The sequence below is a fragment of the Oxyura jamaicensis genome, chromosome 1 (assembly GCF_011077185.1).
Source record: "Oxyura jamaicensis isolate SHBP4307 breed ruddy duck chromosome 1, BPBGC_Ojam_1.0, whole genome shotgun sequence".
Lineage (NCBI taxonomy): Eukaryota > Metazoa > Chordata > Aves > Anseriformes > Anatidae > Oxyura > Oxyura jamaicensis.
The window spans coordinates 57,233,781-57,248,129 of NC_048893.1; the positions used below are offsets into that span (position 1 = coordinate 57,233,781).

Here is a 14,349-nt window from a genome sequence, read left to right on the forward strand (position 1 = left end):
GGCATCTCTTCTCTGTGCCGAGCTCTTCCCTCTGACGGAAAGTTTTGTAACACAAGGTGTTTTGTAAAAAAGAACAAGGCTTAGGCAGACTTTATCTTCCTGTTGTTTTCTGATTTTCTTTGTCAAATCACCATACCACGCAAGGCTGGGAGCATGGAAGAAAAATGGAAGAAGCATACTTGTAAGCAGTGAAAATGAAAAGAATTTCTGTTTGTGCGCAGCATGAGTCCAACAGGATTGATGCCTTAAATCTACATATGTGTCTCTAAAAGATTTATTATAGATGCTTCTTATAGCGATGTGGAAATGAGGATATCATTAAAACTAACTAAAATAGTGCTCAAAAGCCAGTTGAGAAGATTTGGGTTGATCATGTGTGATTTCTTCCGATGAGGTAGCAATCAGGACTTCTGTCATGGGTCTACTGGTTGGAGGTAAACATCTTGAGATGAGTTATTTGAACTCTGTGTTCCTCAGCTTCCTGGCTGTAAATGGAGACCATGGAAGTAGGGAGAGAGAGCACAGGGCGAGTATTTATGGAAGGGGCAGGGAAGTATTAATGTCATTGTGCAAGTCATGAGTGAAGCTTCCTCTGCAAGGGGTGATTCTTGATACCTGGATTCAGTAAAGCAGTTTCAAACTGGAGCAAATATGAAGAAAGGAGCTGGGATGACCCAGGAAACAGCATAACGTGGGAGAAGACTGACAGGACTGAGAAGGCCATTTGGCCTTGTAAATATGCCAAGACATAAATGCCAGAGAAACAGAAATTGTTTCAGCTAAAGCATGATGCTGGCATCAGAATAAAGGAGTATGAACTGGCCAGAGGAGTGCTGTCAAAATAATGTAAACTGGCTCTGGGAGTGAGAGCAGAGGCTGGCATGGGAGGGGTGGATGGCCATATCCGTGCTGGTATGAGGAGCTGGTGGTGGGGTTGGGCACAAGCCTGGTGTGGGCTGCTGGGAGAGGGCAGCAGCAACGGGTTTGCCAGAGGAAATTCTTCTAGCTAGGAAAACTTCAGATATTTTTCTGAACCCTGAACCCTGGGATTGGCCAGCAGTGCTTGTAAAATGGGACTAGAAATGGTTTGCAGGAAGTGGCTTGTGAATGCTGTTCCAGCAGGAGTGACATGGATAAATGTCTCATTAGTTCTAAGAAAGAGTCAGAATATTTTGGGGCATTATTAATGATGGTGTTGCCAGTGATGATGGGGGACTGGACTCGTTCACCTAAGAAATTAATTTCAGTGTTATTCCTGGTCATTCCTGTACTGATCTCCTTTTAGGGTGTACAATGGGGAAGTCTAGTGATGAAATGTCTTGGATATTATTGGAGTTGTTTTATTTTAGAGAAGGACAAAACCCAGAACAAACAGCTGGGCTCCTCTAGAGAGCCAGGAATATACATGCGGATCCACCCCTCCTCATCTCCTCTGGTGGTAAAAACAAAGTTACTGGATTCCTGGAAAACTAATCCCTCTTCCTATTTCTGTATCCTTTCAATTCATCCACTTGACACTGAAATAAGAAACTGAGTTGTTATGAAATATCCTGTGAGTAATACGTACCAGAGTAGAAACATTTTTTTCACTTAGGTAATTTTCTATGGCATCGTTACTTGGAGCAAACACCGTGTATGTGTTTGCAGCTTCTATTTCGTTTGCCAGGCTGTATTGCTGTTGTGAAACACATTTAAAACAAACAAAAGAGGATGATCACTGATATTCTGATAGTAGTTCAAATGCAAACCTCTATACTTAAAAAGGTGTGAAATCTTACAATAATGTAGCCCCTGAAAATGGAGTAATCAGGCATTTGCTCCAGGCGGGCCAGCAGCCTCGGCATGATGGTGCTTCGGAGGGGAGTCAGAACCTGGAAAAAGAGCAGATATATCCCCTGTCAATACATGTGAACGTGCTATGTTTGCAGCTGCAAGAAGCAGATGCAGTAGAAAAAGTTGTTCTACACAAGTAATGTTTTGCAAGGGCTGTTGACTATGTTCCATTGCTTGCAGTGCGGAGGAACAAATCCTCCCTGCCTGGCCATATACCTTATCAATAACATGTATGATCCCGTTTGTGGATGCGATGTCGCCAGCCACGATGTGAGCACCCTCAACAGTGAGGTTCTGAAAGGAGAGGAGAAGAGAGAGGGTTTGCTTTGGCACTGTGGGGGCTGCACCTCCCTGGAATTTTTGCTGTGGGTTTCCACACCTTTCCAAACGCTGGCCTGGGGCTCCACCACAGCCCTGCTTAGTGCCAGACCAGGCCAGAGGCCAGGTTGCCCTCAGGAAAACATGTGCAGAAGAGGTGGTGTGGGGACTCTGTGCTGCTCCTCATGTGCAGGACAGCAAAGCCATGGGGTAACATTGGGGTGGTCACTCAGGGTTGGTGCACTCACCCTGTCCACACCACTGCTGTCACACACTACTGTGTCTGGGCATCCCTCGAGAACCCCATTCATGGTTTTTCCTTCAATGGGGAAAACCCTTCCCATAACAGGGCTGATGTGCTTAAATGTGCCGTATGTATTTCCAGAAAATCCTCCTCCGAACATGGAGCACTAAATAAAAAGGCTGAGGTGGAAGGGCTCTCAGATGTAGCTATTTACCTTTAAAAATACCTTTGTGTGGTTTGGGACTATCAGGTTGCCCATGTAGACATGTGTGCAGCACCACCACTTCCTCCTACCTTCCCAGTTCCCTAAAATAAGTTATTGGGTTCCCCTGATGCATTTTATCTTAAATTAGTTCACAGGCTGTGCTGGGCAGGGACTATGCTTCCGCTTTGGTACAAGACTGTTCAGAGTTTGCAGCAGCTACTGTGACATTAGGAATAAATGATACTGCTGACAAATCTAAGCTGAGAAAACCTGTGGGGAAAGCCAAGTTAATCCCAGAGGGTCCCCTGTAATTGATCTGTTCCTTTAATTTTGTGGCATAGTCTTTAAAATACAGGTAAATAATATCTGTATGGTTTTGTAACACAAAAATGCTGGTGGCAGTGATGGTCAGGGTCTGGTGTATGGTACCACAGTTGTTTGCAGGTCATCTCACCCCATTTTCTTTAGACAAGTGTAGGAAGTTGCTCTGTAGAGATGTTGGCAGCATATCAGAGGACGATAAATTCTGGAAATCAGCAAAGCTGTAAGCTCCTGTCAATACATGATACCTAAAGGAAATTAACTGGATTTTAAGGTTTTGTATTTTCTCTTTTTTTTTTTTTTTTCTAGATAAATACAGTTGGTGTGTCTAAAACTGTGGTTTAAAGCAGGAATTGTTTGAACAGTGCCTAGTTCAGCTATGTTCTGATCTTAGCTTGACCTTTAAACATTTCTGGCATGATACAAATAATGTTTTGTTTTCAGTGGAGTTGCTACAGAGATTTATAGCACCGTAACTAGAAGGAATATCCCATGTCCCTCCCTTAAAAATGTAAGAGCTGTCTTGCTCTAGTGGCTTCATATAATAAAGACTTTTTTGGAATTAAAAGCAATTCATTAAAAACAAAACCTAACCATCAACATACTTCAGTAGAGTTGGGATGTTACTCTTTGACATCCAAAAAGCTTTCTCATCTTCATCCATGTTTTCAATTGCTTGAAGAGAAGGCACGAGGACAGTTAGATTTGAGGTGGTGGACAACACTGAGTTTATCTCAGCCTCCTGCATGAAAGCAAAGTAGGTAAAATAATTCATATTAGTGATGACCTATAAATAGCAACTGGTGACTTTTTATCAAGGTGGGGTATGTGACGTGTTTTGTGACTGGCCTGGAAAGGAAAAACTATTATACAGAGCAATGACTTGAACAGAAGTACTTAGAGCTGTACAAAAATGGTAAATGAGTGCCTATATTTTATACAATAGATTGCCAGGATTTAAAGGGCAACAGGGAAGTTTAGGTCAGAATTGATTTTTTTTTTTTTTTTTAAACCATGAAACACATGAGAGAACTCAACTCCCACAAAAGCTAGCCTGTTTCCTGGAATCTATTTTATCAACTGATTTTTTTTTTTTAAATAATAATAAATTAATCAGTCTGCAAAGTACTACTGGTTACTGATAGCTTCAAGTAACCTGCTCTTGCAGAGCACTCCTCTCTACTTAATAGACAGAAGCATTGCGATCCATGAAATAAGAAACCCACGTAACACAATGTTCACATTTGAAGTAAGACTATTTAACGTGGCTGGGATTTTTTAAGATGTCCAAGGGACATCCATGCTTACCAGTGCTGCAGTGGGGCTTGCTGCTGACAGCTCTAATTTTAGCTGGGGGATGTAGGCTCTGTAGTATGCAAGGACTGATTCATCTCCCATATGTCAGCGTCTGCCTATCAGATGGAAAGAGTCTTCACTGGACAGGATTTTTCCAGTTGTGTGGATTTTTTTTTCTTTTGAGAAGAGGGGTAGGGGGAAAAGGAGAGCCGAAGTCTTGAATGTGGTTTTGGTGAAGATTAGCTTTTTGCAGGCTCCACAACTTGCCATTTTTGATACTGCAAAACTTGAGGAAGCCATATGAGCTTGTATTCTACCTTTTTTGCAGCTGGTATGCTGCCTGAAAACTGGCTTATTATGGATGTTTCTTCAATACCCGTACTGGTTTTTAAGTCAAGAAGGGAATTATCTCCTCCTAATAGCTGGGAGCTTTGTCTCTAAGATCTTTTTTTTTTTTTTCTTCTTTTTTTTTTTTTTCTAGCTAGCATCACTGTCACCTTCCAAATATTTAAATATAGAAATAGAAACAGACTTCCCTTTTTCATCCTTCCTCACAAGCAAGAAAAATATTTGGTTATGAAATGTGGTAAACATCACATTCCTGCTCAAGTATGAAGTTAAAAACCACACAGATGGATATACCTCCCTATCCTGCTCATGTTTATAGTTACCGTTATATAAGGAATACTATTTCTTTGAAGTATAGCAGAAATTTCCACATCTCTGTTTCAATAGATTATACAGCTCCCTGATTCTTTTTCTCCTGCTTCATTATCTAAAGAGCACATTCATTAGCAGGTGGGCAGCCTTTCCTATTGTGCTCATTTCTTTAGCTTCATTAGCTTCACTCTCTTTAGAGCTGCTGGTGCTACAGTCTGAGCCCAGGGCCGAGCAGATAACTGATTTAAATTAGCCACTGTGGCCTTGCTTTCAAGTAGCTCCCTGAGGTCCCGGTTGTAATCACGTGCTTTAATGGTCCCTGAGCAGTCTAAGTTTGAAAAGCACAAAAGCAGCTAATATGCCATAACTTCTGCTTCTTGTGCTATTTATTAATGTATCGCTGTTCCGTTCACTTTGTCATGTATTTTCTACATACTTCTTTTATTTAGGTTTTAAACTTCATAGAAGAAACTAGTTTTGATCTTTATTCATACCAATGCCAACCTCAGTGGGGTAGGACCTCTGATATTACCGCTGCCATAGTAATAGGTGGTAGCATATGAAAATAAAGTCAGCAGTAATCTAAGTTGGTGTTTCTTCCCTGATCTAAAGCCAAACCAGTTAATCTGATTCTTTTTTTACAGGACAGAAGTCAAGCCCAGACAGGGTTTGATTATTTTTTCTTTCTTTCTTGCTGTAGCAGCAGCACACTGGCCAGCCATATAGTCACATTTTCCTAGCGTGGGGCTCAGTAAAAATAGGGATAGTAAGGCATTGCCTTCCCTCTCCACTTGCTTGTAATATTATTGCATGAGGAGAGATGGGAAGACCTGAATATGCCTTTTGGCATATTCAGGCTCTGCTTGTACCCTGCTGTTGTCCTCTGGACTAAGGCGTATTTATGTACAGAATAGGTCATAGCCTGGGTAGCCCGCTGCCTCAAAAAGTGGGCTTGTAAATAACTCTTCTGCTTGCAGAGCTTTCTTGCCTGCTTGGATTTGGGATCAGAAATTGGTTTTCAGACATAAACCAAGGACCAGTTAATCAGTTTCCCTTTGACTGGTGGGAGAGGCACTTCAGTACCTATCCAGAGCTGAGGCCTCTGCTGTAGAATGGGAATATTGCTTTGGGGTTCCCATTTCTGAAGGCTAAAAGGCTCATGTTCTTCTGCAGACTTGAACATGCTGAAGTATTAACCATGAAATCTACTTACATTAACCCATTGGTTAAATGCAGCTGCTTCTGACAGAGTAGATAACTCCTGATTGGAAACAGAAAGAGAGCAATGAGTACATGAGCTCTAACTAGCTGTACCAAAGTACCCTTGCTGTACCTTGTGGAGTAAACCTCTGTGTCTGGCACAGCTGATATGACATGGAAACAGGTTTTCAGTATTTGTGAAAGGGAGGACATTTATGTTTTTCTAATGCTGATAGCTTCTGGTAATTGGAATGGTGAGTTAACAACTCTTTTGAAAATTGGGCCATCTAATGCTTAATTAGATGTAATTAGGTGTAATTAGATGCACCTGACCTCAGTATGTAATGGATACTGACCTCAGGCTAACCATTTATTTTCTGGGAATCTAAACACATATAATTTCTTAACTCAATGCAAAATGAATTTAAAGAAGATATGTTGTTTTGATTGGTGTTTGTACATCATCTTACATATCATCTTGCAGGCGGAGAGCCTTAATTCTGCTACAGTGCTTGAAACAGAGATAGATGATGTTATGAGCAATGATGGCAGATAGTGCTAAGAGGCATGTAAGATTACTGCCAATGACTGTGACAGCTGACACTTTCATTTTTCCTATACTGTTAAATGCATATTTATTTTGCCAATTTACTTGTTTCAGACTTATTTGTCTGCCAGTCTGCATGGTTTGATTGAACATGATGAATTGACCGTCTCAACTGAGACATAGCTCAAGGCAGAGTTTTGGAAGAGCTGGGAGCCCCTTGCTCCAAGTTGGGGGGTGAGCACTTAGCACCTACAAATTTAGGACTGTGGGGCTGGCATTTTAAAAATTTGTCTTAAAGAAATATCCTCAGATTCCTTAGGCCCCTTTCCAAGGTATGTTTTTAAACACAACAGATCATTTCTGTATCAGGCAAGAGTCTCCAGAAAGAACACAGTCTGCAGATAGCACTGGTGGGCATCATACTTTTTCCTAACTGTTTATAATGTTTCTGCTATCTGGTTAAGATCCAGTGTGAGAACCATGCAGTAGGTCCTGTATTCAGAGATGATGATTGTCTTACTTACATCTGCAGCATTTCCGTAGCATGTTCTACCATCTCCTTCATAGCCCTTTGGGCACACGCACTCCCAGCCATGAGAAGGTTCAAACTGACAAGTTGCCTTTGAACCAGAAAGACAGAAAAAAAAAGTGAGATACTCAGGAGGCTACTCCAGAGCAAGGATAGCCTGTAAACCCTGCCTGATTTATGTCCATATACAGACATAACCTTCGCAAAGTATCTCTGTACCTTCTTCCATGGAACTGCTCACCCTGTGTAGAACAAACTCCACCAGATGAGGACGCTAGCTCCCTTGCCTCTACTAAGTTGAGGAGTGTAAACGCTTGTTGTGCCCTTTCTTGCGTCCTCCCTAGATAAACAGAGCCCTGTCCCTCTGCCTTACTAAGGTAGATCCATCCTCTGCTCCCCTGTACTTTTTGATTTAGCTCTGTCCCTGTGTCCTGCCTGCAGGCTGACTGCATGCAGCTACTGATAAAGCTGACAGATGCCCGCATAGAGATGTGTGACTCAGGTAAACATCTCAACAGACTATTGCATCCAGATTGCAGCTGCTGGCAGAGAAGCAGCGTGCATTTACCCTGGGCTCAAGTTAGTCCTTCTGTACAGGTGGGATTGGGAGCAGGCCTTGTGGTCTGTGCTCAGCGCATGAACCAAACTGATGAGGCTGACATAGCATTTTTGGTGGCTGTACCGCTGCTTCGAAAGCTTTGTTCCATCTTGAGCAGAAATTGCAGGGTTGAAATAGCAAGGAAATTCTATGGTGTGTGCAGGAGGTGAGGTGTGATATTTATCTGAACACTTTGTTCAGGGAAATATTACTCACCAGATGATGGCATTTTCCATCTTGTTCCAGGCATGAGTTTATGGGTGTGCATTCAATTCCATTTCCCTGAAATCCATCTTTACACTTGCAGTCATTCTGTTGTTTCAATAAAAGACAGCGATACATTATGATGATTAAAACTGTGTACATATTCTAGATGTGACAGATTAGTCTGTTGGTGCTTCTGCATGGCTCCATGAAGTCATTCCACTGACTTGAGTGGAATGACACTGACTAAATACATCCAGAAGACCTTCATACGTGACACCTGGCATGCTTACTTACCAGTATTTGCTGCTGGAATGACAGCACATAGTGAGCACAGGGATAAGAGCGGCAGGAGGCTGCTCTGTGTGAAATGGGTTTGTGGCTACGAGGGAGGGGAGAACTTGTGGATGAACAAGGGTGGAAAATGCTGGCAGAGCAAAACTGCCAGAGAAAGGGTGTGGAAGGTGGGAATGAATGCGAAGGGACTTACTTGGCCTGGCCCAACATAGATACAGGTAGCATTTTCGTGGCACCCAGCCACGGAGGGCAGCAGGCAGTTGTTGATGGCTGAGCAGTCCCGTCCATCGCCTGTCCATCCCGCTTGGCAAGCACATAGGTAGTCTCCTGGGCCCATCTGTATGCACTCAGCCTGGGGAGGGTGCAGAGGCCAGACAAAATCATCTCCATTTGTACAGACCATGGTATGCAAACCTGGAGGTCAGCAGCTGGACTGGGGAAACCTGCCCACATCAACCAGCAGCAGGACCATGCTGTGATCCTTTGGTTAAAATTGACGCTTGGTGCAAAGAGGTAGACCCTTGGCTATGGCAGCAGAAAGGGGGAGTTTCCTCCTCTGAAAACCATGGAGCATCAAATCCTCCTTAATCCAGAGAGCTTCTGGCAGGGACCGAAAGGCAAAGCTCCTGCTAACAGCCAGCCAGCATCTGATCCTGGAACAGGAAGGGAAATAAAATTCCCTGTGTCTCTGGGATCAGACCTTAGGCCTGTGTACAGGGATCAGGAAATGCCAGCTGTAGGGAAAATCCCATGTATGCAGACTTTTGAGCAGTTCCAAGAGAGGCTAACAACTAAAGTAGTGCATACTCAAGTAATGAAATGAAAATATTTTAAGTCTTGTAGCCACTTCTGAAATGAAATAAAATTCCTCTTTTATCTTCACTGTGCAATAAAACAGAGCTGTGTTGCTGCTTTTTGTCAAGAATGTGTCACAGCTTACCTTGGCAATTCCATGGCACTGTTCAGGACTGTTAGGTGACATCTGCCTTTAGGTCTAAGCAATAGCAATGCCACTATCAGAGAAATAACTTGAAACTGCAGTAAAAATGATGACACTTGCTTTTTGCAAAAGTTTCAGCCAAACCTTGTTTACTGCCTGCTTTTCTGTGCTGTCAGGCCCTGTGGGAAAAGCTCATACTTACATTGACATTGCAGCCACCTGGGTATAAACTAGCACAGGGATCAACTTTGCTGCAGGTCATGCCATCTCCTTCATAGCCAGGCTTGCAAACGCAGCTATAGAGATGAGAGGAGGGGAGAGTCATTAAACATGATAGGACAGCTGTAAAATGAAGGGATTGTTTTCCACTGTAACGTGCTATTTATAGGCAGCTTAAAATTGGTAACCTTGGATTCACAATGCAAATAGCTTAAGTGCATACATTATGTTTTTTTTTTTTTTTTTTTTTTTTTAAGTCAAACAAGGGATCTGTTCTCTGTGTCCAAGATGGGGGGTGAAATTAATTCTGTGACAACGTGATCTCTGCAAAGGTGAGCTAATAACTCTAAATTCATTATGAGGTGTGGTTGCTCTTTCCTTCATTGACTCAGCAGATAGCTCCCCCTGAAGTGCATGCAAGATTGAGCTCCTCTGTTTCCTTGGTCCCCCATCCCCAAGATTAAACCATACTGGAAGGAATTTCTGAAGTGCTCAGTTATGAACCATCCTGCATTCTCTTTCTTATGGTGACTCACTACAAATGCACTGTGGTGGGAGGCAAATGTGCTGCACGTGACAGTAAAGGTGAGCATAAGTTGTAGCTGTTGTAGTAACAGAGTTTTGTAACCAGTCCTGCCAGTCCAAGCCCATAGTGCTGTAGCATCCAAATTGTACTTGAGCTGATTGGATCAATCTATCTATCCCCAAACCATGTGAGAATTTCAATGTTTGTCAGCAAAGCTCAAAATCCTAATTCACTCAGGGTAGTTCAGAAATGAAGAACCCTTGTAGCTGTTAGTAGGAAGGCAGCCTTCTGACAAGGGTCAGATCCATATGCATCTATCAGATTGGTGGTAAGTATGATGTACAGGTTGGGGGCAATGAGAACTTTTAATTCCTGTCTTGTAAATGAAGATGGATGCAGTGCGTTTTTATGCTTATTTGCTGCAAAGCAGTAGTTCATTGGCTGATATTTGTGTACTGCTATAAGGTGTGCTTTTGAGCAAGAAAGTGGGAAAGAGCTGCATCCTCAGTTGCTGACTTACCTCACTGCACCATCGCTAAGCTGACAGTCTGCATGTGTGTGGCAGAGCTGTAGGGAGGGCTCACAGGGAACAATGGGCTTATCACAGAGTTTCCCAGTGTATCCACTTCTGCATGATCCAGGAAGACAGATCCCGTCACTGTCTATTTGGTTATCACACTTCCCGTAAATGCAGAGGCACTCTACCAGAGACAAAATAAAATGTGCAACTCTATAGTGGGAAAAGGCATCTATCCTTACATAGCAGTTCTTATAAATCAGTTCCTCTTTTATTCTAGAATCTAACCTTTTATATTTTTAAAGTCTCTCTTTATTGGGAGGATTTACTGTTTATTGTATCCACGTCTTTGCAGGTGTCTTTTATAGATAACTATTTAAAATCGATGGGGACTTTGTAGGGCACTTAACTATCAATGACATTTAAAGTACTTCATAGAGAGGGGGGAAAAATACTGTTTTAGGCTATCAGGGCAAAAGTTTTTTCATTGCACAACTTCTGGTGTAGTTTCAACGATGTAAGAAGCCTTCTGAGTCCACAATCCTACAAATTAAATAATGCAGAAATGCCTGGACTAGTGCACAAAGTAGCAGCACAGACCTACTGGCACTGTCATGTATAGGTTGAGTGCTGCTGCTAGGCATAGCAATGCCCAGTGGGCATGGTAGGTGAGGCTTTTACAATCCCAAGAAGTGCCAGTGGCGGCTAGTTAAGCCAACACAGACTGCTTGGCCAGGACTGGAGCTTAGGCAATACCACCTCTTCTGACAGAATTTGTTTTTCAGTTGTTATCCATGTACCTCTAAACCTTAGAGTGAGCTGTGTTTATTGAATGACAGGCTGTTTCATAGCAAAAAGATTAAAAAACAATTACAGAGACAGGGAATATAAATATATTTGATGTCACCTATTCTGTAGACTCTAAAATGCAGTATAGTTTGACACAGTTTATAGAAGATGACAGATAGAACTATAAACTATTCAAAAGATCAGAAATTATTTAGCAGGGATAGTTATTAGGTGACACTAAACACAATCTGTTTATAGATTTAGCTGTTCTTAGATTGCATATGTTTGTCATTGTAGGCAGATTCTAGATGTGAGCAACAGCAGAACAGCAATGAATAGATAAGATTTTCTTTTCAATTACTCATCTGAGGGAGACAGAAAGGAAAGGAACAACACAATAAAAAGTGAGCAATGAGCCTTACAGAAAGCTCACTTAAACCAGTGAGAAGATTTTTCACTGACTCTGGGCTTATGTGCATCCCTTTGAAATAAGAAATGAACCTGTCCAAAAGACATCCAGCTTATCTGCTAGACATACAATTTATCTAGCAGTTACCTCCTGCCACAGTGGCAAGGGTCCAAAGAAAACTCCCATGATCTTGAGTGGAGGAAGTGTGGCTGTACTCACTTTTGTCACACTGAGGTCCATATTTGCCAGGGTCTGAGCAGAACTGGCAGTGTGAGCCTTGAAATGGCTCAGCACAAATGCAGGTCCCATTTCCATCCAGTCCATCCATGCACTGCAATATAGAAGAGAGGTGATCTTTATGTATAAATTGAAATAAGTCTTTATCTCTCATTTGCGAAGACACTGTAGGCCTGTCCATGCTGTGCCTTTGACAGACTACTAGGAAGAATCTCAGCTTTAATGAAAAATCTTTTAGTGCAAAAGCTTTCCTTGTGCTTGTAGTTATACTCTGTGGCAGTGTATTCTACCTTCCTTTGCAGTTTAAAAACAAGAATAGTGACCCAATTGTTCCCCTGTACTGTGCAAAGTAAAAGCATCAGTGAGTCACTCAACCCCAGCCTTGCACATGTGCTGCGTATTGGGACCAGTGAAACTCAGTTGGGGAAGAGACCAATTCATTTTCCCTCCTCTGAATAGCTGAACCTGAAATTCACACTATCACTGGATGTAAAAGGAGCGTGCAGCTCTTGCGGAGCCCCTAATTCTTGCAATGCAGGAGTTCAGGGACTTCTGGGAGACAGTCCATCCTCCCCAGTGTCGAGTGAATGCAGGATGTTTCAGGATGCTATGCTTACCTGCCCGTTTCCTGAGCAGGGTTTGGAGAAACCTCCTGGGCATGGACTGCAGCTGGGGCCAAAGAAGCCTCTGCAACACTTCAGTTCCTGCAAAAAGGAAGCAAATACTGCTGCCTGTCATCTGAAATAATCCTTTGTTCCGAGCAGGACAGATGGAGCCAGAGTTACCCTGTATCTACAGGGGGACAATTAGGGGGAGACACCAGGGCTGGTCTCAGGGCTCGGGACTGCAGCAATTTCTGAAGGGGGGAAAAAAAATGAGAGAGATCTTCTGCAGGAATAGGGAGATGGCATGAAATCTGTTTTCTGGGCAGACTGGAAGAGACCAGAGTGAGCCTGGCCTCTACATCTGGGCCAGACTCTGCCATTTTAAGGTTGCTCTTCCTTGGCAGGTACCGCACAGCACATTGAAAGCATCCCTTGTTTTCTAGGGCCTTTGTGTGGAGGCAGAGCACAAAAGACATCTCTCCATCTAGTTTTAGTCCTCTGGCAGAGGCCTGCTGGGGTAGCTGGCTCATAAAAGGCTTATGTTGAACCTGAACTGTCTGCATTGGTTTTGTTAAAACCAGGAGGGGTATAGGCAGCCCAAGAGGGGGACAAGGCAAACCACTGCATACCCTCCATTGCTATTGTCAAATTCATCCGCATTAGATATGCATGTCCGGTCACCAGTCACGGACATATCTGCGTGTCGACTCGTGTTGTGTGTGCTTTCATATTTGCCTGCTGATGTGCAGTGCAATTTGATGTGCAGTCTGTCTCCTCTGCATCTGAGATGGAGAACTCTAAGAGATATTTTACCCCTGAGAGATGCTGTGAAAGCTAGACACGCTGCTTTGATCTTCCTCCTTCCCCCAGTGCATCAATATGGGATTTAAACATTACACAGCCCTAAATGTTTTTCCTGGATGCGTTGTTTGTTCTGTTCATGAATTGGCTGCTTGATGTGTTTATGTATCAGAAATACAGAAACTGTATTAGGGAAAAACAACAACAACAACAACAACAACAACAAAAAAAACCAACCTCATTTACATGTGTAATTCAAGGAAATAATTAGCAAAAGGTTTTCAAAGCTTACAGACATGCAGCCTGTTTAGGAGCCCCAGGAGCCAGGGAAGGTGTAAGCCCCTCCCAGAGGCCAAAGGCTTCTATGAGGACTCTGCTTGCCAAGCAGAGCAAGTGAAGCATGGTTTTTAGGATTGTTTGCCATTCATTGTTGCCAAACAGCATGTGAAGTCCTGGGACAGGAACAGCTGGGACCAGGGATCCCACACTCTGCTGTTCTTCATGAGTGAAGCTGTATGGGGCCATCACATTTTGGCTAGATGCCTGATGTGAAAACCTCTCAGTTAGTATGAGATTGTTGCTGTCAATAACACATGGCAACTAAAAAAACCTCACTGTGGTGGTACCGATGTAAACATGTGTTGTGGAGAGGAGTTATTTCAGGTAGTAGAGTGAATACTGGCAGGCATTTTGCTCTCAGCTACCTGTAGAAAAGTGATATGGAAAGTACATGGACATCTCCATGTGTCTCTACTCCAAAAAGAAAGTTCACAATGCAAAAGACAACCTATTGCAAAACTTACATACATTCCACCTTAAGGAACCGTAACTGTGTACCTTTACTGTTATATTGCAGTATCTAGCACAGCCAGTTTTTGGAAAGGCTGGGCCTTCAATAATGCATCTCTTCTTTAAGAAAGGCTGAAATATGCAAAAAAAAATGAAGCATTAGTATTTCTAAGCAATGTACAGTGCTGTGATACAGTCTTAATATTGAAACATAATTTAACTGGGGAACAGAGCGCCTTGTCATAGTGTCACATATTTTCCCATT

The 14,349-nt window shown here is 42.7% G+C and overlaps 1 protein-coding gene across 1 annotated transcript in view; it reads right to left on the reverse strand.

Moving 5' to 3' along the window:
* STAB2 (stabilin 2) overlaps positions 1-14,349 on the reverse strand; it is an 86,419-nt gene that overhangs the window by 37,793 nt on the left and 34,277 nt on the right. The window contains 14 exon segments of the mRNA XM_035341679.1: positions 1,568-1,675; positions 1,779-1,871; positions 2,050-2,127; positions 3,055-3,169; positions 3,527-3,663; positions 6,091-6,138; positions 7,149-7,244; positions 7,968-8,063; positions 8,446-8,604; positions 9,395-9,488; positions 10,458-10,638; positions 11,872-11,983; positions 12,507-12,593; positions 14,133-14,216. Of these exon segments, the coding sequence (XP_035197570.1) occupies positions 1,568-1,675; positions 1,779-1,871; positions 2,050-2,127; positions 3,055-3,169; positions 3,527-3,663; positions 6,091-6,138; positions 7,149-7,244; positions 7,968-8,063; positions 8,446-8,604; positions 9,395-9,488; positions 10,458-10,638; positions 11,872-11,983; positions 12,507-12,593; positions 14,133-14,216 (1,488 nt within the window).